This window comes from Euprymna scolopes, chromosome 16 (assembly GCF_053919585.1).
Source record: "Euprymna scolopes isolate OS-2025 chromosome 16, ASM5391958v1, whole genome shotgun sequence".
In the NCBI taxonomy this organism is placed as follows: Eukaryota; Metazoa; Mollusca; class Cephalopoda; order Sepiida; family Sepiolidae; genus Euprymna; species Euprymna scolopes.
This window is the reverse complement of record NC_136497.1, coordinates 122,556,912-122,582,430: the sequence shown is the minus strand read 5'-3', so window position 1 is coordinate 122,582,430 and position 25,519 is coordinate 122,556,912. Positions and strand designations below refer to the sequence as shown.

Here is a 25,519-nt window from a genome sequence, read left to right as displayed (position 1 = left end):
TTCCTATTTTTATACCTACATTACTGTAATGTTTTCGAAGTGTAGAATAATTTGCCCACTTTTTTAAATATCTTTGGAAAATAGTTTTTTTTTTTTCTCTTTTATTAGTCATTATGAGAAAGCAATAAACAGAGTTAATGTATATTTAATTTGACTGTTCAATAAATTCTATTTTTGACAAATTGATTGATTGATTATGACTATTGTCATTGCGACAAAATAGGAAAAGAAAATTTAGTTTGGGATTCCTAGTTGAATGTTATGTTAATTTGGAGAATTGGTGCATTTGTAAGCTTGATAATTTGCAATCAACTAGAGAGATATTATTTCGTAAAATGCCCCAAATAGAAAAGAAGCAGCATTTTTTTTTTTTTTTTTCCTTTCTTTTGTTGAACAAGATATGATATGACACATGTGATTGACGATTACGTTTTATTATCAGATGCAAAAATTATTAAGACTTTGATAAGGTAGGAAGATGGGGGGGGAGGGGTAGTGTACAAGATAATTTTTGACAGCTTAATTTGAACAGATAACAGAAGATAATAGACGAAGACTAATGTCTATTATTTTTGCCAATCCAGAAAAAGAATTGAAAGGAAAAAGTCAAAATAGAAAGAGAGAGAGAGGGGGGGGGGGAAGAAAGAACAATGTATTTCTGTCTAAACTCCTTGTTTCATGGTAATATGAAATTAGTAGCTAAAAGATTTTTTTTTCTTTTACAAAAAATTTTAAAAATCAGTCTTCAAAAAGGAAATTGTTCAAAAAAAACGTTTCCTGGTTTTATTTTATTTTATTTATTTATTTTTTTTTCTCTAATTTATTAACTGATTTTTTTACAATTAAATTATGCCATTGTGTGAATATTAAAAATGATAGGGATGATAATTCCAGAGATTTTTTTTTTTTTTTTTTTTAATTATAGCAGGTGATGGATGAAGAAATGTTGCTAAAAAAAAAAAAAAAAAAAAAATGGAGAAATGAAAAACAGTTTTCAAGAAATATCTGAAGCTGAAAATAGGTAAGGAAAATGTTTTAATAAAAATAACCTGGAAGAATAAAACTTGATAAAAAACATTGGATACATTTATATTGTTAAAACAATAAGCAATCGACATTTGATCAAAATAAATAGTAACAAATAACAATTTTTGCTTGATTTAGCAAAAGTCAAGCAAAACAACCATGACTCTTAACACGAACGCCAAGAACCAGTTTTTGTTTGTCTTCTCATAAATATTTCTATTTTCTCAACTAAGGATTAAGCAATCTTTTTTCTTTTTTTTTTAAAAACTTATGTTCATCTCTAAACAACGCACATAAAATAATAAAGAAAAGAGAGAATTTAAAGATGGGAATCGTTCAGTAAAAACAAAATAGAATATGAAAAGAGTTAATAATATTATTTAACACATAGCTGGAGAGAGAGAGATCAAGAGGGACAGGAGATTTACCAAATAGAAAGCAACTACATTTAGATTGTGCCTTTTAATTTTTTACAAAGCGACTTTTTCCTGATTCAAAGGATCTAAACCTAGTTAGGGTTAAGGTTGGGGTTCGGTAGTATTTTTTCCACTATCAAAAAACCATTAATTGGTGATGGGACGATTCCAGGGGCCTGTGATGCAGTGGATAGAGATGTTGAGTCTCTATAGTTCCAGATGAGCATTGTCTGAAGATAGCAGTTTCAATTCTACCCAAAGAAGGTCAGAGGATTAGTTGGCCAAAGAGTGATGAGACAACAACTATGGAAGGCAATAGTTACTGGGGATGCAGTTACAAGACTCAGCATTACTATCCTGTCGTGGTTAATCATCTGAAGAAGGCCAGGGGATGAGTTGGTCGAAACGTGGTAAAACAACAACTATGAAGATGAGGATAACAGTCCGCAAAAAGAATAAATGCAGAAATTATGAAGCCCCATCTCAAAGGATTCCAAAAATAAAAATAATAATCATTTATTATTGTTATCTACATAGAATCGTTTTCACCCATTTATTTCTTCATATTATGTCTTATCACTTCACAAACAACAGTTAGTTTTGCCTCTAAACAAGAGAACTACTATTTCCTCCAAATTACTTTAATTATATATGTTACAGGTAAATTGGAAAGAATTTTTGATTTTTAGTCTTGTTACATATGAATCTGAAATGACAAAGACTCAAGTAGATAATCTGTTGGTAAGAAAAAAAGGGCAGAAAGTTCTCAAATGTGTGAAGTAATTTTGACGTTCCACAAAACAATTACTTCTGACTTTAAGTTGAAGAAAGCTCATTAGGTAAAGAGAAAATTTATCCTTAAAAGAAAGGTGTAGAGGTTAGGGTTAGGTGTGGCGATTAAGGTTAGGGTTAGGTGTGGAGGCTAAAGTTAGGATTTAGAGTTAGGTGTGGACGTTAGAGGATTGGGTGTGGAGGTTAAATTTAGGGATAGGGTTAGGTGTGGAGGTTAAGGTTAAGGCTAGGATTAGGTTTGGAGGTTAAGATTAAGGTTAGGTTTGGAGGTTAAGGTTAGGATTAGGTTTGGGGGTTAAATTTAAGGTTAGGATTAGGTGTGGAGGTTAAGTTTAAGGTTAGGGTTAGGATTAGGTGTGGAGGTTAAATTTAGGGTTATGGTTAGGTGTGGAAGTTTAGGTTAGGGTTAGGTGTGGAGGCTAAAGTTAGGATTTAGAGTTAGGTGTGGACGTTAGAGGATTGGGTGTGGAGGTTAAGTTTAGGGATAGGGTTAGGTGTGGAGGTTAAGGTTAAGGCTAGGATTAGGTTTGGAGGTTACGGTTAAGGTTAGGGTTAGGTTTGGAGGTTAAGGTTAGGATTAGGTTTGGGGTTTAAATTTAAGGTTAGGGTTAGGTGTGGAGGTTAAGTTTAAGATTAGGGTTAGGATTAGGTGTGGAGGTTAAATTTAGGGTTATGGTTAGGTGTGGAGGTTTAGGTTAGATATGGAGGTTAAGAGAGCTAAGGTTAGGTGTAGAGGTTACGGTTAGGGCTAGGGTTAGATGTGGAGGTTAGGGCTAGGGTTAGATGTGGAGGTTAGGGTTAGATGTGGAGGTTAAGGCTAGCGTTAGGTTTGGAGGTTACGGTTAGGGTTGAATGAAGAACATACAAGTTTAGTAACCAAGTGATTGAGCACTCTCTTCAGGAAGTTGAAAGAAGAGTGGAAGAAGTTGAAGGATACCCAGTTGGAGATAACAGACCAGGCTCATGAGTGGATGAAAGGGCCTCTAAGACATAAGTGGCATAGTGATGGAATGAAAAATAGTTTTAAAGTGTATCAAAGAAAAGCAGAAGCAACAGAATAAGTGGAGAAAAGGTTTAATGCATAATAACATCTGGTAAAAAAGAAGGTAGCAAGAAAAGCAACATACAAAGCTAACACAGAAGTTTCTAGATATACTATCAAGGGATGATGAGGAAAATGTATTCAGGAGAACTAAACAGATGGCAAAAACAAATGTGGATATTATTAGAGAAAAGCGCATTCAAAATGACAACATATTTCTAGCAACAAATGAACAGGGCAAGGGGTATACTTTGAAATGCTATTATATGAGAGATTGTTGAATATTAAATGTTCATGGGATTGAGAAAATCTCAAATTTGTAGAAGCAGTATCAGTTCAATCATAAGAATTGGATATAAGTCATAATCACGTTGACACACCAGTTCTCATTAGATCACTGAAGTTAAGCAACGTTGAACCTGGTCAGTACTAAAATAGGTGACTATTTGGAAATTTCTAACTACTGTATATGCTCTCCATTTAACTTTGCATTGATTCTGGTCGCCGAGCACTTCTTCTTGCCACCGGACTCGAGCAGTGTCAATACAAGAGAGGTGTGGTTGAAGATTGCGCAACCCTTGCCTCACTATTACTCGCGCAGCTACCCTTACAGGGTGTCCATTGTCTCTTGAGACTGAACAGCGGCATCATAAGAACAGATAAAGAAATAGTATGGGAAGCTGAGAATAAGATGAAGAATGGTAACGTGACAGAACCTTCAGGTGTTGTTGCAGAAATGTTTGATGATGACACAAGCATTGATCGAGACGCTCACAGACTTGAGAAATCAGATCATAAAAGAAGGATTTGTACAACTGTGGCATATTAGATAGAGATAATTAGAGAGGCTCAAGGTTGGTGGATCAGGTACTGAAAGTGGTTGATAATTGACTAGTAAAAGTAAGTCATATCAACATAGATGAAATGCAGTTTGGTTTTATCCGTATCCAGTGAAGGTTGAAGACATGTGTTTCATGGAGAGAAATGATATGAGAACAATACACAATGGGTGTTTAATATGAGTCTTAGAGAAAAACTTAGATCTGATAACATCAGAGGAAGATTTAACCTGGATAATATGAAGTGATGTGTGCAAAGCAGGAGACATTGTTGGTTTGGTCACATTTAAAAAATGAATGAGAGCACTTGGGTTAGTAGAAGTAGAACGGTTAAGGTAGGAGAGTCAGTTGACAGGGGAAGATCAAGGGAAATAAAAGATGTTATAAGCAGGGAGAAAGAGAGATAAAGACTTCAACTGAGATAGTTTCATTTGAAAGTCAATTTCTAAAAGTTATTTCACACAGGCCAACGTGTAAAAAGGACATGGTGATGAAGAATTGGTAATATTTGAAGGTGATGAAGAATTGGTAATATTTGATGGTGATGAAGAATTGGTAATATTTGATGGTGATGAAGAATTGGTAATATTTGAAGGTGATGAAGAATTGGTAATATTTGAAGGTGATGAAGAATTGGTAATATTTGAAGGTGATGAAGAATTGGTAATATTTGAAGGTGATGAAGAATTGGTAATATTTGAAGGTGATGAAGAATTGGTAATATTTGAAGGTGATGAAGAATTGGTAATATTTGAAGGTGATGAAGAATTGGTAATATTTGAAGGTGATGAAGAATTGGTAATATTTGAAGGTGATGAAGAATTGGTAATATTTGAAGGTGATGAAGAATTGGTAATATTTGAAGGTGATGAAGAATTGGTAATATTTGAAGGTGATGAAGAATTGGTAATATTTAAAGGTGACGAAGAAAAAGCAATGTTAAAATAACAAAGAAATGGGGTGATAAAAAGAAATCCCCGAAGAAAAGGAAATGTAAGAAAATAATTAGAATGCAAGAAAAGAACAATATCAGTGAAATGACAGGAAGAAAGGGTAATATTAATATCACAGTATTGAAAGTCTTCTGCATTTCAGCAGATTAATCTTTAAGCTGAAGGGTTCATCTCAAAAGTCATATTTCAGATGTGTTCAGTTAGCAATACAGATTGTAGATCAAATGAAAAGAAAATAGCTATGACTGTGTTCTTTTGCTAGCTTATAACCATGGTGGTAAAAATTTAAACTGCTTGGGTTTCAGACGTAAGAAAGCATTGTCAGACAACAACAACCCCCCCTCCCCGGCCCGGACTAGTCTTTTTTGTTTAAAAAAAAGTTTTAGCAAATATACAACACTGTCTTGTTCAAAGTATTCTGCATTTCAGTGGGTTAATCTCTAAAATGAGTCTATCTAAAAAGTCACGTTTCATATGTGTTAGAAAAAAAAAAAAAAAGATTGAATCCTTAGCATTTTTTATTTTCATTTTTTTTTATAGAAAACGAAAGTATAAGATTTAAAACAGATAACAATCTGGATACTAATCAAATAAATTGTTACAAACAATGAAAATAGCACTTAAATATGTTACTGGTTATAGATGAAATAACTAAGAGTATGAATTAAAAAATTTTTTTTTTTTTTTTAACATTCAATTCACTGAAATGATTAGAATCCTGTAAAAGAAAAAAAAAAATTAACATCAGGTTCAGGGGGTCATATACATCACTAAATTTAGCTTTTACCATTCCAATACAATATTTGGTTGTATAATCAACTTTATAATAATTTATATAATCAAGCAATAACGTTGTTCCATCAAGTATGTTAACCAGATATTATCAGACACAACACATTTAAATTCAGATAGGCATGCACATTACATAAAAGTTTAAAAAATAATAAAAGCAAGAAGACAATATAAAACTGAGTCATATATTCATAGTAGACATTTAAGTAATAAATAAGTTCAATAATTAAAAAGAAAATAATTATAAAAATTAAATCACAAATATAACCATATTTTGATAGTCTATTATTTTTTTTTTTTTATTTCAAGAATATTTTTTATGTAAATTTAAGAGGTCACATCACATACTGAACACTGTCTAAATAAATACAGAAAACATATATACATAATATATTACTTTTTGCATAATAGTATGTACATGGAATAGTATATATATAACTACTTCATTTACTCACATAAAATTAATATACGAAAGTATAAATTTATGCGTATACTAAGTATTTACTTCAAAAGTGCTCAATATGTAGGTAGAGCTAGTTAGTAAGTTATAAAATATATATGGCGATTAAGCTACACTGAATATTCTGCATTTCATCCACTCTAACGCATAAGCCTGAAGAGTCCTAGAGTGGATGAAACGCGGAATATTCAGTGTAGCTTAATCGCCATATATATTTTATAACTTACTATATATATATATATATATATATATATATTCCCCAAAACAAAAAACATTTTATAAATATATTTTCACAAGTACGATGAAAAAGTTTCTAAATATGCTAGATTTATGCTTGATAATTTTAATGTTCATATATACACTTATATTAAAAATAATGTATTATGTACATATATGTTCCCAGTATTTGCTTCCACAGTGTTCAATATGTGAATAGAGTTTAGTACTATGAAAATATACTTATGGCGAGTAAGCGACACAGAAACGTCCGTGTTTCTGTGTCGCTTGTGAAAAGTATATTTTCACACTGTATGTATAACAAACCACACATATTTATTTTCAAACAGAGTAATTCATAATCCTTTAACGATGAAGTAAACATAGTTTTAAAAAGCCCATCCAAAACCCAAAGCCCAAAATAATGGATAGGAGTACTCACCTGTTTTTGGGTAGACATGCAAACTAGCGTTAGCTTTTGTTTTTGCTCCCACACCATTGTCAGCAATACATTCATAGACACCAAGATCCTTTTGTCTGACAGGCTCAATTCGCAATACTGACCCATGGGGCATTTCCTTAATAACTAATCGGTTTCTATTTGTGGTAATACGCCGATTACCTTTTCTCCAAGAGAAAGATGGGCCAGGATTTCCTGAGGCTTTGCAGAAGAAGCTTACGATCTTTTCTTCTGCCACCTTTTGATTGGTTGGAGCAAGTGTAATTCTTGGCGGTTCTGAAATTAGAAGAAATAAAGTAAAACGGTAAATAGAGATGCCACATGATTAGACCAAATATTAGCCCAGATTTAAAAATAAAAAAAATTAAATAAATTAAAATCTACAAAAAAAAATAATATAACTGAAAAAAAAATAATGGTTTAAAAAATTAAAATGATAAATAAAATGAATAAAATAGTTGCAGCAGGTCAAAACTGAAGCACACAAATAAAACAACTAAAACCTTTGTTGAATCATAAAGATTAATGAAATGAAAAAATTGTATTTTAATTTTTTTTTTTTTTTAAATTCAAAGCAGACAATAGGAACATCGTAATTAATTATAGGTTTTCATATTTGACCAAAAATAAAAAATATAGGCAATTAGCAGATTTTAATTTCATTTTCAATCTGAAATTTCCAAAGAATTAAAAAAAAAAAAAAAATGGAAAGAGAGAGGGACTTTTTCTTTTGTTTTTGATTGGCTGCTTTCAAACTACAATCTTTTCACTTCATTTTCTGGAAGATTTAACAAAAATTTTAATCACTGAATTTGTGGCAACAAAAAACTGATACAACTAATAAAATATATATCAAAAAGGGGGGAGATAACTAAAAACAAAATACATCTAAATCAGGCAAGTAAGTTGGAAAGACCAAGAGGAGACGAAAGAGAGGATACAGGCTGGAATAAATACCTGAAAAGTCAGAAACATTATCTACTTTTTCTTAAAAAAAAAAAAAAAAAAAAAAAGATAAAATCACTGCTAAACGAAAGTCGAATTAATCATTAATAAAAAATAAATAAAAATGAATTTTCTCACCATGACGCTATGTTTTATGAAAATAAAATGTTTTTAATCTTTTAAAATACTGATAAATATATACTTCGTAACAGATCTAAGTCACTTCCAACTTAATTGCCCAACATTCTGACATCCAAGGGTTACATGTAAGGAACACCTTCCCATGGGCAGCATTAGAGATTACATAAAAACTAAATTCTAAAGTCACTTAACATGATTTAAAATATACATCCAAATATTGATTATAGAGTTATAATAAATTTATTTCAGTATAATATAATAATAATTATTACACAATACAAAAATATACTATACTTCATTACATATAATATATCATATAATGTAATAAACTATTTTCTGGTATATGAGATGAATTCTTAGTTATAAAAATATAATTATAGCTCATTGCAACTTATCGGAAGTGGCCATTTTGATTTTTTCATAGATGGACTTTTAACTATTATGTCAATGTATCAGTCAGACTTTCAGCTAATCAGGTTTCTTTATTTAAACATATCTTATATACCAGAAAATATTTCAATGAAATATGTATAATATAGTTTTAAATATATATTTAAGTATAAATTATTACTTCTGAATAAAGTGATTAAGTTTTGAAGGGTTTTTTTCTGTTTGTTGTTTTTTTTTTTTGTTTTTTTTTGCTTAGCTTTAATTGTACTATAATGCAACTTTTTTTTTTCAAAATAATAAATTTATATTACTAGTAGATAAAATAGCTAAAAATGATTATTTTCTAACAATTTCAATGAAAATATACCAAATGAAAATTGCTTTTTAACGTGGGTGGACAATGAAAGTGAAAGTTATTTATTTTAATTTTTTTAACCCATAAAAGGAATCTCCTTGTTTAAAAAAAAAAAAAATTCACCAAAAATTAAAGAATTATCTTATATGAATGAAATTTTCAGTATTTATTAATAAATGAATGTTAATATAAAGTATTTATTTTATTTAAAAATAAAACGAAAAAAAACATTGATTTTTTTTTTTAGATCACTTAAATACATAACCGTTCATTTCAAGGCCGAAATAGGTTCCATTATACTTGTCAATGAAACTCAGTGACCATTTTTAAAAGGAAATAACATCCTAAAAACAATAAGGCAGTTCTCAGTAGAAAATGATACTTAAAAACTCAAATTTAAATGCATGAAATAGAAAAAATTAAATACTAATTGACTTTACAAAGTTTTTTCCCCACACTTTCAGGGTGTCATTTTTATAAAAAGGTGATCATCAAGTTGTATATTAATTAGTACAATAAGATATATTCGGTTCTTGAAAAGAATGAGGGCAGGGGGTTAAATAATTAAGGTGGCATAAAAAAATTGGTGCTTATTTAGAATTACACTTATTAAAAAAAAATGTTTTAATGACAAATCTTTATGATGTATATACTTATCATGGAGCAAAGATGTCATATTCCAAAAGTCATATAAATTGTTCATGTAATTTTTTTTAAACTAAGAAAATAAAAATTTACAACTTTTAGCGATTTTAATACTAAATACATCCATTAAAAGGCTGATTTTGATCTTGACATTTCAAATTGAGTTGTCCCTTATTTATAAAACATGGCCGATCAAAATCGTTTGTCTCATTTTGTCATAAAATTTGAATTTCTTAGTTAAAAAAACTACATAATAAATTTATCTAATTTTTCGAATATGACATCTTGCTCTTTTTTGTATTTTTATATCTTTAATAAATGTTTTGTTATTTTTTTTTAATGAAATGAATATTTTATATTTATTAAATGAAATACTGAAAAATTGTATTTAAGATCAGATAATTGTGATTTTTGATGGATTTTTGTTTTTAATCAAGAGATATTAATTTTGGGGGGTTAAAAAAATCATCACTTCATTGTCCATTCTATCTATAGCCATTGTATAACAATTTTATGATTCTTTTAATCAGTTTTGCCAACAAAATTGTCAATTGACACTTATTTGATTCTGCAAAAGAAGAGTCAAATAATTTTAATACGAGAATTCATTTTAATATCATGTTAAAAAAAAATCACTCACTTCAAAGATGACTGCAAGATGATGAACAAAAGTACATAATAAACATTGGCCAATGACAAGTCAAACAAACAGGTTCGTGAGATCAGCCATGAAAAGTGTTCAAGCAATCTAAACGTTATGTAGTTTTTGGAAGGAATAAGGATTTAAAAAAAAAAAAAAATTAGGAACCAGGCTTAAGATTTGCACAAATGAATCCAATAGATCGTTCTTATGCAAAAATATTCACTCATATAAATAATAAAAATTGCACAAAGGAACCCATATGAAACATAGTTAGAGACAAGTCTGTTATTTTAGCATATGATAAAAAGTCCAGATAAGAAAATATTTAGAAGCTAAAACCATGTACCAGTATTCATCTCCAACTAAACTGCTTTTTTTTTCTATTCTTTTTTTTTTGTTGTTTTTGCTTGTTTTTTGGTTTTTTACTACTAAGTCTAATCCGGTGACTCATTTTAGCCAGTGGTGGGATTCGACTGGTTTGCACCAGTTCTTAAAAACCTGTCACAAAAACTGTATTTTTGAGAATCAGTTTTTGGATAAGTTTTAAATAATAAAAAAAATATATAATTTTATGAACAGGGGTCTAAAATTATCAAATTCTTTCATCACTTTAGAAATTTTTTAAAAATTTCAAAATCTATTTTAAAACCATTAAAATAAAATCTGTCAAAGTTTCCATTAAAACCCTTACCTTAGTTGGATGAAATTCTAAATGATTGAAGGGCAAGTGTGAAGCAGCCAATCAGCTAAAAGTATCAAATATAAATCTTCTTTTCTTGTAGCTTCAATATTATTAGTTTTATATGAATTCCACCAACAAATTGACAGTCATGTAACCAAATAAATGAACCACACCACTGATTTTAGCCCACTGAACATGGCAGTAAATAATTTGTAGGAAGAGTAAAAATGGAAGCATGTTTTTATAGCTTTGGAAATCATAATCAAGAAAAGTGCTAAGTAAAATCAATTAAAAATTGTTTAATTGTTCTCCCAATTAATTTTTCAAATTATTAATAATATAAGTAAAAGAAACATTAATAGGTCTTATTCTTTAAAACAGTAAATTTATCTTACTAATCAAATATTATATCCAAAAAAAATTTTGCTACAATACAAAAGAAACAAATTGATCTAGCAACGTAAAATTACCAAATAATTGACCCTCGCCATTAAATATGGAAAGTCATTTGTAGAAAGAATAGAAATGAAAGTATATTTTATAACTTTTCCAAATTATTTACTAATCAAGAATTATAAGCTAAATAATTGGACTATATACAAAATAAAATCAGTTTTAATTATTTTTTTATTATTACTTAATAATATAACCTACTAGAAAAATATAAATTAATGTCTTACAAGTATTTTAACTTAAAGCTGCCAATAATTGAAACATTTTTTTTTTTTAATTTGAATATATATTTTTTGAAACCCAAAGATTTAACTTTTAAATTTAGGAGCCTTTGAATAACATCTTGCAATCATCAAAATATTGACAAAAGTGAAATCAAAGTACTGTTTTCCATTAAATTTATTTGCTAGCTTTGGTTTTGCTCTGATTTGAAAAAATTTTTTAAAATCAGGAAAAAAAAAAAAATTAGATAACATTCTAATAACGATTTAACTGAACAAAGCACAGTTTTAAGTTCTGCTGTTTTTAATTTGCTATTTAAATCAAAACCATACTTTTTAAGTTTATTAAATTGAGGATACCTGTATTCTACCTGTTCAATATTATGTACTTATCTAATGCTGCCCACGTATACTTACGTGGTAAATAGGTGAAATACCGCATGTGGGTGTAGTTAGAACCTGGATATGCAATACATATGACAAAGAATTAGTAACCGGTTCGTTACATCAATTCGCTACTACCAACAACCTCTCGTATTCTTTATAAGTTTCTTAACACTAACCCTTAGAATAAATCACTAATTTTAGAAATTTACATTAAACGCCTTTGAAATTTTTTTTCCATGTAGATTTTTCATGTTCGAGGACAAAACTTTAAGCAAATGTCTAATCTGGTCCAGATCCAGAGGTCCAAATAGTAATTAAGTAAGAATTAACAACTTGGGCTTTTGTGGGTTTACCTAAATTAGAGGTTTTTAACCATGTTTGTTCCATTTGCATTTCTCAGAATGCCATCCACAAACTTTTAGCCATTTTTTTTTCCTACATATTTGAATAGATGTCTTATTTTAATTTCTTTCTAATGTTGTTAAGATTAAAGTCATCTTTTGGAAGATGCTTGTTTTGATATATGCTATAGGCCTTGTACTTGAATGTGTAACAGGCCTTGCACTGAAATCTATAACCGGCTTTGTCCTAAAATATATAACAGGCCTTTTATTGAAATGTGCAACAGTCCTTGTTGAAAACTGTATAAAAGGTCTTGCACCGAAATGTGTAATAGGCCTTGCTCTTTAATGTGAAACAAATCCTGTCCTAAAATGTGCAACAAAATTTGCCCTAGAATATATAACAGTTCTTGTCTTAAAATGTGTAACAATCCTTGTCCTACAATATATAACAGGCCTTGCACCGACATGTATAACAGGCCTTGCACTGAAAATGCACAACAAGCCTTGTCCTAAAATATATAACAGGCCTTGCTCTGAAATGCATAACAGATCTTGCCTTAAAATGTAAAAAACGTCTTGCATAGACATGTGTAACAACCCTTATACTAAAATGTGCAACAGGCCTTACCCTAAAATGTAAACAAGCCTTATCTTGATATGTGCCACTAGGTTGACCTGAAATGTACAACATACCTCGCCCTCAAATGTGCAAAAAACAAAACTTTGTGCTTGTCCAATCTCGCAATGTAATAAGATAATGTGCTACAATTATTTATTAATGTTTTCCTGGCATCAACTTCAAATGATATTCATTGTATCTTTTTGAAAGGGATGTTATGTTAGGAAAGTGCTCATTACATTTTAGAAACCATCCGGATCTGGATATAAAGAATTTTTTTTTTTTTTAAAGATATTCAACACACAGAATTAGCTCTGGAGAAATGAAACACTCAGAGACATGAAAAAAATCATGGAAACCGACACCACAGACGAAAAAAAAATGAAACTTGACTAAACAGTCAGCTGTAGCACTTAAGATTAGTGGAGGTCTGTGCTCTCCAAGTGCTTGTCAATTTTACATTTTTATCACTAAATAAGTGATTTGATTCTATGCATTAGTGTTAAGACTCAATTTCTTAATAATACACACTGAACTAAATTATCCTAATCTTTGTCTGGCAGAAAGCAGACGATAAATAGGGGTTTCATCCAAAAAAGGTCATTGAATAAGAAATATTAATTCCTGCATCCAGAAGAAGTGAACAAGCTAATTCAATGGGAATATTTTTTTTTTAACTTTAATACGAAAAAAAATGTTTGTTAAATATTTTTAGTTATATAATTAGTATCGATCTCGAATGGAATTATAAATTTATTTATTTATTTGCTTTGTCAATTTTATTGGATATAAAAATCATTTTTTTATGCTAAAACAATACCTGTTGTAAACCTGTGAATGAAATAAAACTTCTAATTTACTCGGATCAGGAAAAAAATTGAAATTGTTTGCCAATTCCGGACTTAAAACCCTCAACTCAGATAAAAACCTAAACGATTGAAGATCAAATTCAAAGCAACCAATCAGCATTAAGTATCAAATATTTTGTAACTTCAATATTATTAGTTGTATATGAACTGCTTCAATAAAATAATCAAACAATATGAAGTTATCAAATAATTGAACCCCACCAGTGGATATGGCAGTAAGTCATTTGTCGGAAGAGTAAAAATAAAAGTATAGTTTATAATTTTTGAAATTATAATCAAATGTGCTAACAAAATTTATTAGAAACCATTAGAAATGGTTTAAATGGTTATTTCTATTAATTTTGCAATTAAAATTTATAAACTTTGATAGCATTTATTTTATGAAAGAGTCACATTAGTTTATAATCAACAATTATACGCTAAAATATCACACTACATACAAAATAGAATCAGTCTCCTTCCTATAGTTATTTTATAAAGTGAAAATTAAAAGAAAGAAAACTAATTTACTCAGGTCTAGGACAAAATAAAAATAGTCTTACTATTTTATAATGTAACTATTAAACGACAAAAAAAAAAAAAAAAAAGAAGCTAAACTATTAGAAAAAAAGAAATTAATGTGTTACAAGTATTTCAACTAAAAGCTATCAATAGTTAAAATAATTCACAAAAATAAAAAAAAAAATTTTTTTTTAAACACACAAGATTTAACTTAGCTTGCAGGAACCTTTGAACAACATCTTGCAATCATCAAAATATTGGCAAAAGAGAAATCAAAATATTTTCTATTTATTAAGGTTAGAATATTTATATTCTATCTGTTTTATATTATGTAATAATCTCATACTGCCCACGTATACTTACGTGGCAAAACCTCGAAATACCGGATGCGGGTGTGGTTAGAACCTGAATATGTAATACATATGACAAAGAGTTAGTAACCTGGTTGGTATATTAATCTGGTGCTTCTAACCGACTCTTGTATTCTTTTATATTTCCTTGATACTAAACTTTAAAATAAATCACTAATTTCAGAAATATATTTAAAATGGTTTTACCATGTTTATTTACCATGTAGATTTTTTCACACTTGAAGATAAGCAAATATGTGTTGAACCCAACAATTGAATTTGAGACCATTCGATGTGGCAGAAAGTCAATTTTGCATTTAGTTGCAAAGTGACTGTTATGAGATGGATAACGACGCAAACTAACAACCTGGGAGTACCAAGTTTGAATCCCGTCGTTTCCATAGCATCTGCTTTCATTTATGGATGTTGGTAGCCTTCACATAGAATCTCAAAACCGAAACCAACAACAGAATCAAGCCGTTCAAAAAAAAAAAAAAAAAAAAAAATGCTACCAGGCTAATTTCTATGAATTTACTTTACTTTATTTATAGGAAGAGTAAAAATGAAAGTATAATTTATACCTTTTGAAATTATAATAAAAAATAACTCAAATTTAAAAGAAACCATTAAAATTACTTTAATAATTGTTCCAATTACATTTGAAAATGACGTTGTTAATGAAATAAAAATGAAATCATAATTGATAGCTTTGGAAATTATACTAAAAAATAACTCAAATTTAGAAGAAACCATTAAAATCACTTTAATAATTGTTTCCATTACATTTGAAACTGAAGTTGTTAATAAAATAAAAATGAAAGTATGATTTATATCTTTCGAAATTATAAAAAAATAACCTAAATTTATTTTTAAAAAAAGCACTAAAATTACTTTAATAATTGTTCCACTACATTTAAAAATGAAATTGTTAATAAAATAGAAATGAAAGTACCATTTATAACTTTTGAAATTATAATAAAAATATGGTAAATTTATTAAAAACCATTAAAAATGGTTAAGAGTTCTTCAAATTAAATTTGTGAATAAATTTTTTAATATTATGAGGAACTAGAAACATTAATGACACTTAGAAAAATTATATCAATAATCAACAATTATAAATTTTAAAAAATTATGATGTATGCAAAATAAAATCAGTCTCCTTCCTATAATTATATTATAATGTAAATATTAAAATAAAGAACACTATTTTATTGAGGTCCGGGCAAAAAATAAAATCCGTTTTATTTTTTTTTATGATGTGACAATAAAAAAAAAAAAAAACTAAACTGCTAAAAAAAAAATAAATACTAATAATCAGCTTTAAGTACCAAATATAATTTTTCTTTTCTTGTAGCTTCAATATTATTAGTTTTATATGAATTCCATCAACACATTGATCCAGTGATGTAATGTAACCAAATAATTGAACCACACCACTGAGTTTAGCCAATTGAATTTAGCCCCGTAAATATGGCCATAAATAATTTGTAGGAAGAATTAAAATAGAATCAAGAAATAAATATTGAAATCTATTAAAAATAGCTTACTGGTTTTCCCAATTAATTTTTTCAAATTACTGTTGATATTATGATTAACTAGAATCATTAATGTCTCTTATTGTATAAATAAGTAAAAATTATTTTGATAATAAAGTATCATATACTAAAAAATTACTTTACATACAAAATGAAATCAGTTTTAATAATTTTTAATATTATTATTGAATAATAAATAAACAACAAAAAAAAAAACGTTAGAAAAAAAAATTCATGTCTTACAAGTATTTTAACTTAACTCAAATAATTCACAAAAAATTATGAATATATATATATATATATATATATATATATATATATATATATATATATATATATATATATAACCCAAATATTTAACTTGTGGATTTAGTTTGCAGTAACCTTTGAATAAAATATTGCAATCATCAAAATACTGACAAAAGGCAATTCAAAGAACTTTCTAGATTTATTAAATTTAGGATACTTGAGGTACTATCTGTTCAATATTATGTACTTATCTAATGCTGCCCACGTATACTTACGTGGTAAAACGTCGATATACCTCATGTGGGTGTAGTTAGAACCTGGATATGCAATACATATGACAAAGAGTTAGTAACTTGATTGTCACATCATTCGTACTGCCAACAGCTTTGCTGTATTATTTATTTTCTTAACACTAAACCTTAGAATAAATCACTAATTAAAAAAAAAAAAATGTTTTTTTTAAGTATTTTTAATCCAGATACTAAGGTTCAAATATTAATTAAACAAGAAATAATGAACGGTCTGGATTTTTGTGGGTTTACCTACGTCAGGGGTTCTCAACCATTTTTTTGCTCCATTCGCCTTTTCTCAGAATACCATCCACAAATGTTTATTGAAAGTTTACATATGTACAATTCGAATGTCTACGTTTGAATGTCTTAATCGCTTAATTTATTTTTAAGTTGTTAAGATTACAATGATCTTTTGGAAGGGACTGGTTCTAAAATGTACAATACCCTTGCCTTGAAATGTATAAAAGGCCTTAGCCTTCAATGTACAAGAGACCTTGATCTTAAATTTACAATAGAACTTGGCCTTAAATGTACAACAGAGCTTGATCTCAAATGTTATAACAGGCCTTGCTCTGAAATATTCAACAGGCATTGCTTTAAAATGTATAAAAGGTCTTGCCCTGAAGTGTAATACAAATCTTGCCCTTCAATTTGTAACAGGCCTCGTCTTAAAAGTTACAACAGGCCTTTCTCCGAAATGTGTACCTTTTCTTAAAAAAATTCAACATAGAGAAGATATATTCTTCCACTAATTTGTTTTGGAAAAATGAATCAGAGACTTGAAAGAAATCATGAAATCTGACTCAGAGCAAAAATAAACTTGACTAAGAAAGTCAGATGAAACACTTAGAATTGGTGGAGGTTAGTGCTCTTCAAGTGCTTGTCGATTTTACATCTCTATAAAAGATTTGATTCTATGTTTTAGTGTTAAGAGTTAATTTCTTAATAACAAATATTGAACTAAATTATCCTAATCTTTGTCTGGCAGAAAGCAGACAAATAATAAAAGCTTCTAACAAAAATTTATCAAACGCTATCATTCATTCCTGTATTCAGGAGAAGTGAACAAGCTAATTGAGTTGAAATAAATTATGAAATTCGTTTTTTTAATCTTAAAACAAAATGATATTTTGCTTCAAATTTTTTAGTGATATAAATATTGACCTTGAAGAATTATAAATTCATTTTTTTTTTTTTGCTTTGTAGGTTCTATGAAGTATACACGTTTTTTTTTTTATATTGAAACAATAACTGTGACAAATAATTAAATGCAATAAAGCTACTATTTTATTCAAATCAGAAAAATATTTGTTTATCCATTTTCTTAAAAAATAAAGTTTTCTGCAATTCTTCACATCGTAAAACCCTCAATTCAACTGAAATCCTAAATGATTGAAGGGCAACTGTGAAGCAGCCAATCGGCTTTAAGTATCAAATATAATTTTTCTTTTCTTATAGCTTCAATATTATTAGTTTTATATGAATTCCATTAACAACTTGATCTAGTAATCTAACCAAATAAATGAACCACACCACTGAACATGGCAGTAAGTAATTTGTAGAAAGAGTAAAAATAGAAGCATATTTTTATAGCTTTGGAAAAGTGCTTAAGTAAATTTATTAGAATCCACTAAAAATTGTTTCATGGTTCTCCCGATTAATTTTTCAAATTATTATTAATAATATAAGTAAATAGAAACATTAATAGCTCTTATTCTTTAAAACAGTAAAATTATTTTACTAATCAAATGTTATATCCAAAAAAATTACTTTACATACAAAAGACAAAAAATTGATCTAGCAACGTGAAATTACCAAATAATTGACCCTGACCATTAAATATGGAAAGTCATTTGAAGAAAGAGTAAAAATGAGACTGTATTTTATAACTTTTCCAAATTATAATCAACAAATGCAATAATTAAATTTGTTTGAATCCATTAAAATTGTTTAATGGTTCTTCCTATTAATTTGCAAGTTACTTATCTTGTGAGTAAAGAGAAACTTTAATGGCACTTATTGTAAGAGTAAAATTATAAGCTAAAACAATTACAGTACATATAAAATAAAACCATTACTATCATTATTATTTTATGATATCTAAACATTAAGCAAAAGATAACTAACCTATTAGAAAAAAAGAACCAAATGTCTTACAAATACTTTAATAATTTAAATATTTCACAAAAAAAATAATTTTTTAGGCCCAAAGATTTAACTTTAAAATTTAGTTTGCAGAAACCTTTGAATAACATCTTGCAATCATCAAAATATTGGAAAAAGAGAGATCAAATTATTTTGTTTCAAATTTATTTGCTGTCTTTTTGTTTTTGTTTTTTTTTCAAAAACTCAGAAAAAGAATTAAATAAAATTTAAATTCTAAAAAAAAAAAAAAAAAAAAAAAGATTAAACAAAACAGTTTTAAGTTTGTTTTTTTTTAATTCGCAATTTAAATTAAAACTACTTTTTTCAGATTTATTAAGTTTAAAATGTTCATATTCTATCTGTTTGATGCTATGTAGTTATCTAATGCTGCCCACGTATACTTACGTGGCAAAACGTCGATATACCGGAGGTGGGTGTAGTTAGAACCTGAATATGCAATACATATGACAAAGAGTTAGTAACCTGGTTGGTATTTTGATCCGATACTGCCAACTGACTTTCGTATTCTTTGTTTCCTTGACACTAAGATTTAGAATAAATCACTAATTTAGGAATATCTTTTTAAACGCTTTTGAAATTTTTACCATGAATATTTTTCTCACGTCAGAAGATAAAACTTCAACCAAATGCTTTTATTGTTAAGATTAGTCACATTTTTGAGATTTACACCAGAGGACCAAATAACAAATTAAACTTGACTAATAAAGTCAGTTGAACAATTTAGAATTGTTAAGGGGGTGGTGGTGGGGGTCTGTAGTCTTTGAGTGTTTGTTCATTTTTACATTGTTATTGCTAAATCAGTGATTTGATTCTATCTATTAGTGTTAAGACTCAAATTAATAAATACTAAACTAAATTATCCTAATCCTTGTCTGGCAGAAAGCAGACGATAAATAATAGTTTGACTTTTGTTTTTGTTTCTTTTTTTTTCTTTTCAAACCATGTCATTGATCAAGAAATATTAACTACACTAATTCCTGTATTCAGAAGAAGTGAACGGATTATTTGAATGGAAATAGAATATGAAAGTTATTGTTTTTAATCTTAACAAGTTGCATGTGTTTTAGTGCGTTTTATTGCATTTGGTGAGGAGTAGAGGCTTCATCAAAAGAGTACCTGATAGATAAGACTCCGCTACTACTAAGATTTGTATATTTTTATATCTGAATATTATTAAATAAAGACGTATCACCATCACCACCATCAGTAATACAAAAAAAAAAAGCCATGGTGTCGTATATTGATTACTATTTGTTATGTCTTTTTTTATTTATAATTTTGAATGTTTTCCTTTTTTCTTTTTTTTTTTTTACTTCTTATGAAAAATAATTAAATTAGTTGGATGGAAGAGTACTTTATAGATGAGATCCCACCCACATTAATATATATATATTTTTTTAATATTATTAAATAAAAACGTTGTTGTATTATTATCATTATTATTATTATTAATAATAAAAGAATACTTGTTTAAAATTTTTTTAAATTATCTTAAAGAGAATTATCAATTCATGTGTTTATTTTTTTGTTTTACCAGTTTTTCTCGTTCATCTACATAGTGAGATTAAAAAGCCCACTTGAACTTTAACGCAATAAAAGGAAAAATAGTTTCTATTATATCATAAATTTCTTTGTATGTATGCAATTAGAGTTATTTTCCTTTACACACTAAAGCAAATTAAAGGGAAGTTATTATGTGCAATTATATTAAGTTCTTCAAAGATTAATATGTAACTACATATAAGATTAAAATGCTTAGTTCAACAACAAAAAAACAATTCTTTCTAATATACTAATCATGTATATGTGTGATCAAAGTCATAAGGCTAATTAATTTGCATATTAGTTTGAAAAAGGGCATCTAAGTAATTAAATATTAATTTCTATTGTTTTTAATTTCAACAATATTTTTTTTCATTTTGATATAATAAATAATTCTATCAACAAATATTTTTGTATAGTCAGGAGCAATTTTTTTTGTATGGTCAGGAGCATTTTTTTTTGTATGGTCAGGAGCAATTTTTTTGTATGGTCAGTAGCAAATTTTTTTGTATGGTCAGGATATATTTCAAATATTTTTGTATGGTCAGGAGCAATTTCTTTTGTATAGTCAGGAGCAATTTTTTTTTTGTATGGTCAGGATATATTTCAAATATTTTTGTATGGTCAGGAGCAATTTCTTTTGTATAGTCAGGAGCAATTTCTTTTGTATGGTCAGGATATATTTAAAATATTTTTGTATGGTCAGGAGCAATTTTTTGTGAAAAAAAAACTTTTCGGTCCATTATGGCCAATTTATTCCTGACGGACTTACCTGATTTTCAACACATTGCGATCCAATTATAAATTATATTGTAAATTAAAAAATAAAGCCTCCCCTCTCTCTTCCACTCAAACAAGCACACACAGTGACCAAGCAACAAGTCAGGAATATCCCACCTCTAACCAAACAAATAATAGCAGAGTTCCTTGGTTTACTCAATTTTCCTGGGCAACACCCAAAAGAATATAAACAATATATATATATATATATATATATATATATATATATATATATATATATATACTTCTTGTTTGTTTTTACATAAGCATTAATATGTCGCTACACATTCATGAGTATGTTTTGGTAACCTAGTTAATAGTAACTAGCTGACCGAAACATGCTCATGAAAAGTATATCTTGCCCAACTTCGGTATTTAGCATTCTTGCATTAACCTCGTTAAAACTTCATTGATTACTTTGCCTCTGGAAAATATTAAGACCTGGAATATATATATATATATATATATATATATATATATATATATATATATATATATATATATATATGGCAATTAAGCTACATAGAATATTCTGTGTTTCATTCTTGTGAAAATTCGTCAGGCTTATGTCTGACAAATTTACTCCTACCTACTTCTACTTATTACCTAGCTCTACTTATGTATTGAGCACTGTTGAAGTAAATACTGAAAATTTATGCATAAAATTATATTTTTGTATATTAATTTATGTGATAAAATGAAGTAATCATGTGTGTGTGTTAAAACAATACAGTTTAGTTGGATAATAACTTTCCCAAACCATTTCCGGCTTTGAACATAATACGAAGTAGACGGTGTTAGTTAATTTAGCGACCCTGCTTTCTTGTTTGCTTTATTTTCATTTTAGCACTAATGTTTTTTCCAAAAATGTAGGGCCAAAGTAAAATATTGTTTTTAAATATAATAAATAAGATTTATAAACTGATTTTTTTTTTCAAATAAATACGTTTATTTACATTAACTTTTAATGTATTTGAATAATATATTAAATGCAATAAGTCAAATTAAATCAAATTAAACTACATAATAAACATAAATCCAGTAGATGATATGTAAGAGAAATATTTTTACAGAAATAATATTGATGCCTCCTTTCAGTTTCAAAAGACAAAAGATACCCCCTTGTAGAGGCTGCTGCGCGTCTAATTGTGAAGCAAGAGTTGCCCAATTCCCAATCACACCTCTCCTGAATCAGCATTGTTTGAGTCCAGTGGCAAGGAAAAGTCCAAGACGACTGGAAACAATGCTGAGATAAACAGGAAATAATATGGAATGTAAAATATTATAGACTTTTCACATGTAATAAATTAAAATAATTAAATTACATAATAAATATAAATCCAGTATATATTTTCAGACTGATTAAAGAAGCATGATTGAGCAGAGTTCTCAAATTAACTAACGCCATCTATGTAATTTAGCGCAGATGGCTATATGTAAATACCGAGCCATGAGCGAAATGACATCACAGTAAGGAAAAAAAAAGACTATAAAAAGGAACTATAAGGAAAGAGCACGTTTAGAAACATGATCACATGAGAGATGTGGATGACGTTTGAGAGCATGTTCGAGAACACAATCACATCAGAGAGGTGGATGACGTTTGAGAGCATGTTCGAGAACACGATAACATCAGAGACGTGAATGACGTTTGAGAGCATGTTCGAGAACACAATCACATCAGAGAGGTGGATGACATTTGAGAACATGTTCGAGAACACGATAACATCAGAGACGTGAATGACGTTTGAGAGCATGTTCGAGAACACGATCACATCAGAGACGTGAATGACGTTTGAGAGCATGTTCGAGAACACGATCACATCAGAGACGTGAATGACGTTTGAGAGCATATTCGAGAACACGATCACATCAGAGATGTGGATGACGTTTGAGAGTATGTTCGAGAACACGATCATATCAGAGACGTGGATGACGTTTGAGAGCATGTTCGAGAACACGATCACATCAGAGACGTGGATGATGTTTGAGAGCACGTTTGAGAACACGATCACATGAGAGACGTCCCAACCGTAACGAGAAGTCACTTATGATGGGAGAATGAAAAAATAAAGGTTGTTGTATAACAAACAAAAGAGTCGAAGTTCTTTTCTGTTCTCCGTCTACTTTGAAACTGAGGTTACAACATGTTGGTCCTCAGACTACGTTACATTTACTTTCTATGATATTCAAAACAGAAAATACCTTAGAGAAGTTAATAAGCAACAAGTGAAGCATGCATCGTTCCCCATGAGTGCACAGTGAACGAAGTATAAATAAATGAAGAAGTTCCGTATTTGCAGCCCCTATTTAGTCTTAAAAGTCCCCAGAGAACGTCAAATCCTGGTGAAAATGAACAAACAGTGCAGTTTTAGGTCTTAACATACGTAAATTTGAGTTCTGCACCATGCAAAAAAAAGAAATGACAAAGTTCATCATTTGCCCTCCACCCCCATTTAGCCCCAAAAGTCCCCAAGGACTATTTAAATTTGAGTTCAGCATCATGCAACCCTGCTAAATAGACATACACAGAAAATTTTGGACAAATATGGTAAAATAGTCCCAAAAATGGAGTGTTTTTATTAGCCCTAAAAGAGCCCCTGGAGCACACCTAAGAGTTATCGTGCAGTATAGACAAACAAAATTATATAGAAATCAGTTACAACTTTCCAGAAAGTTTTATACAAATCCAAGGCCTCAATTTTTTTTTAATAAGCACAAAAGTGTCAATTTTAGCCATTTTAACCCGAAAGGCACCCCAGGTGGGCAAATGAAATGTTAATTTTTTTACTCATATCATGTTTAATGTTTGTGCAAAATTTCTAAAAATTCTAAGCCGTAGTTATTGAGAAAAGTGCTAACAGATGTACGGACAAACGGACAAGGGTGAATTTACAGGTCAACCCCCTTTTGTCGGGGGACCAATAAACCAATAATACAGTCATAAATTGTAAATTATAAGTAAAGCCAGTCCACCCCTTCCCCACCCGAAGTAATAATTATTAAATCAAACTATTGGGTAAAATCTTATTACCTCCCCTTGGATAAACATGCAAAAATGACATGGAAACAAAAAATTGGATCGTATTATTTAGATTATTTGGACTACTGTTCTCATCTTAAGCGTTACTTTTACATTTCAAGCGATGCAACCTCCAACTTTTTTCAGATGTATCTTGTCAAACCGTAACGTAGTGGATAAGTACTTGGTAAAATTCAGTTGTAAGTGGTGTTCATGTGCAGGTTAAAGGTTTAATCGTCAATGCAGGCGACATCCAAAATACAATTACAAATTACTTAGGACTTCTAACAGTCGTGGCTGATGGAACAAGAGCATACTACCCCCGTGGATTAAATAAAGGGTTCCATTTGAAATTCCCAAGTTCAACAGAAAAATTCCTGAGTTCAACATGATACACCTGAAGAAGATCGGAGGTTACGTTGGCTGAAACGTTGTGAAAAATAATGCTCAAGATGAGAAATCTACCTTGTTCTCTAATACGTTAGTACTCATATTAAGACGATACAGTGTGTTAGCTGTTGAAATTTATACAGTCAAATTTCTGTTTCTGTATATTTAAGATAAAGATTGAAAATTTGTATTATTTGGACAATAATACAAATTTTCAATCTTTATCTTAAATATACAGAAACAGAAATTTGACTGTATAAATTTCAACAGCTAACACACTGTATCGTCTTAATATGAGTACTAACGTATTAGAGAACAAGGTAGATTTTTCTAATAAACTAGAAAAAAAAACCCTCTAATTTGAACAAAATATAAAACAGATGGTAACGCAAAATTTTCTTTTTATTCACTACAGTTTACAAGCAGGATTCTTGTTAGTGGAAGACAATGCAAAGGCGTATATTAAACCCAACATATTGACAAGTGTTTTTTTTTTTTTATTTTAGATTCAAATGTGACGAGAAAACAGTACAAATAACTGTGCAAAAGCACCAAAACACCGGCAGTGTTTGTGATGCCCCTAAATCTGGTCATCTTAGAGTTACTTCTTACAGGGAAGACAATGCTATCAAGATCCGCAGCCTAAGAAACAAATTTGAAACGCTCCCCAAATCCAACAACAGTGCAATCTTGTTACAAAGTGCTCTCTTTCTACTGTCAAGAACAGATTAAAGGAATTTAATTTGCGAGGATATGTTGCAAGACGCAAGCCAATTATTTCTGTAAAGAACAGAAAGCGCCATCTGGACTTGGTCAGATGCAATGAAGATCATGAGTTTTAATATTCGTCAAAAGCAAGTTCAATCGGCTAGGCAATGGTGGTAGGCAGTACGTCCATCGGAAAAAAGACCAAGAATTTAATCATAGGTGCTCAGTTTCAATGCTGCAAGGTGGTAGAGGTTCAGTTTTGGTGTGGGGCATTATTAGTACCAATGGTT

At 29.2% G+C, this 25,519-nt stretch overlaps 1 protein-coding gene and 1 long non-coding RNA gene across 47 annotated transcripts in view; one reads left to right on the top strand and one right to left on the bottom strand.

Annotated features, from left to right (window-relative positions):
• LOC145296067 (tyrosine-protein phosphatase Lar-like) overlaps positions 1 to 25,519 on the bottom strand; it is a 1,305,806-nt gene that overhangs the window by 475,484 nt on the left and 804,803 nt on the right. For 19 of the 46 annotated variants that reach the window (XM_080142152.1, XM_080142158.1, XM_080142164.1 and 16 more), the window contains one exon: positions 6,979 to 7,272. In XM_080142152.1, the coding sequence (XP_079998278.1) occupies positions 6,979 to 7,272 (294 nt within the window). Of the gene's footprint in view, positions 1 to 6,978; positions 7,273 to 11,888; positions 11,931 to 14,554; positions 14,597 to 19,171; positions 19,214 to 25,519 lie in introns of all 46 variants that reach the window. The other 27 variants (XM_080142138.1, XM_080142139.1, XM_080142136.1 and 24 more) reach the window with 4 other exon arrangements.
• Positions 847 to 25,401, top strand: LOC145296071 (uncharacterized). Its single transcript, XR_013869952.1, has 2 exons — positions 847 to 1,021; positions 25,028 to 25,401. It is a non-coding gene; the product is annotated as an uncharacterized LOC145296071 (long non-coding RNA).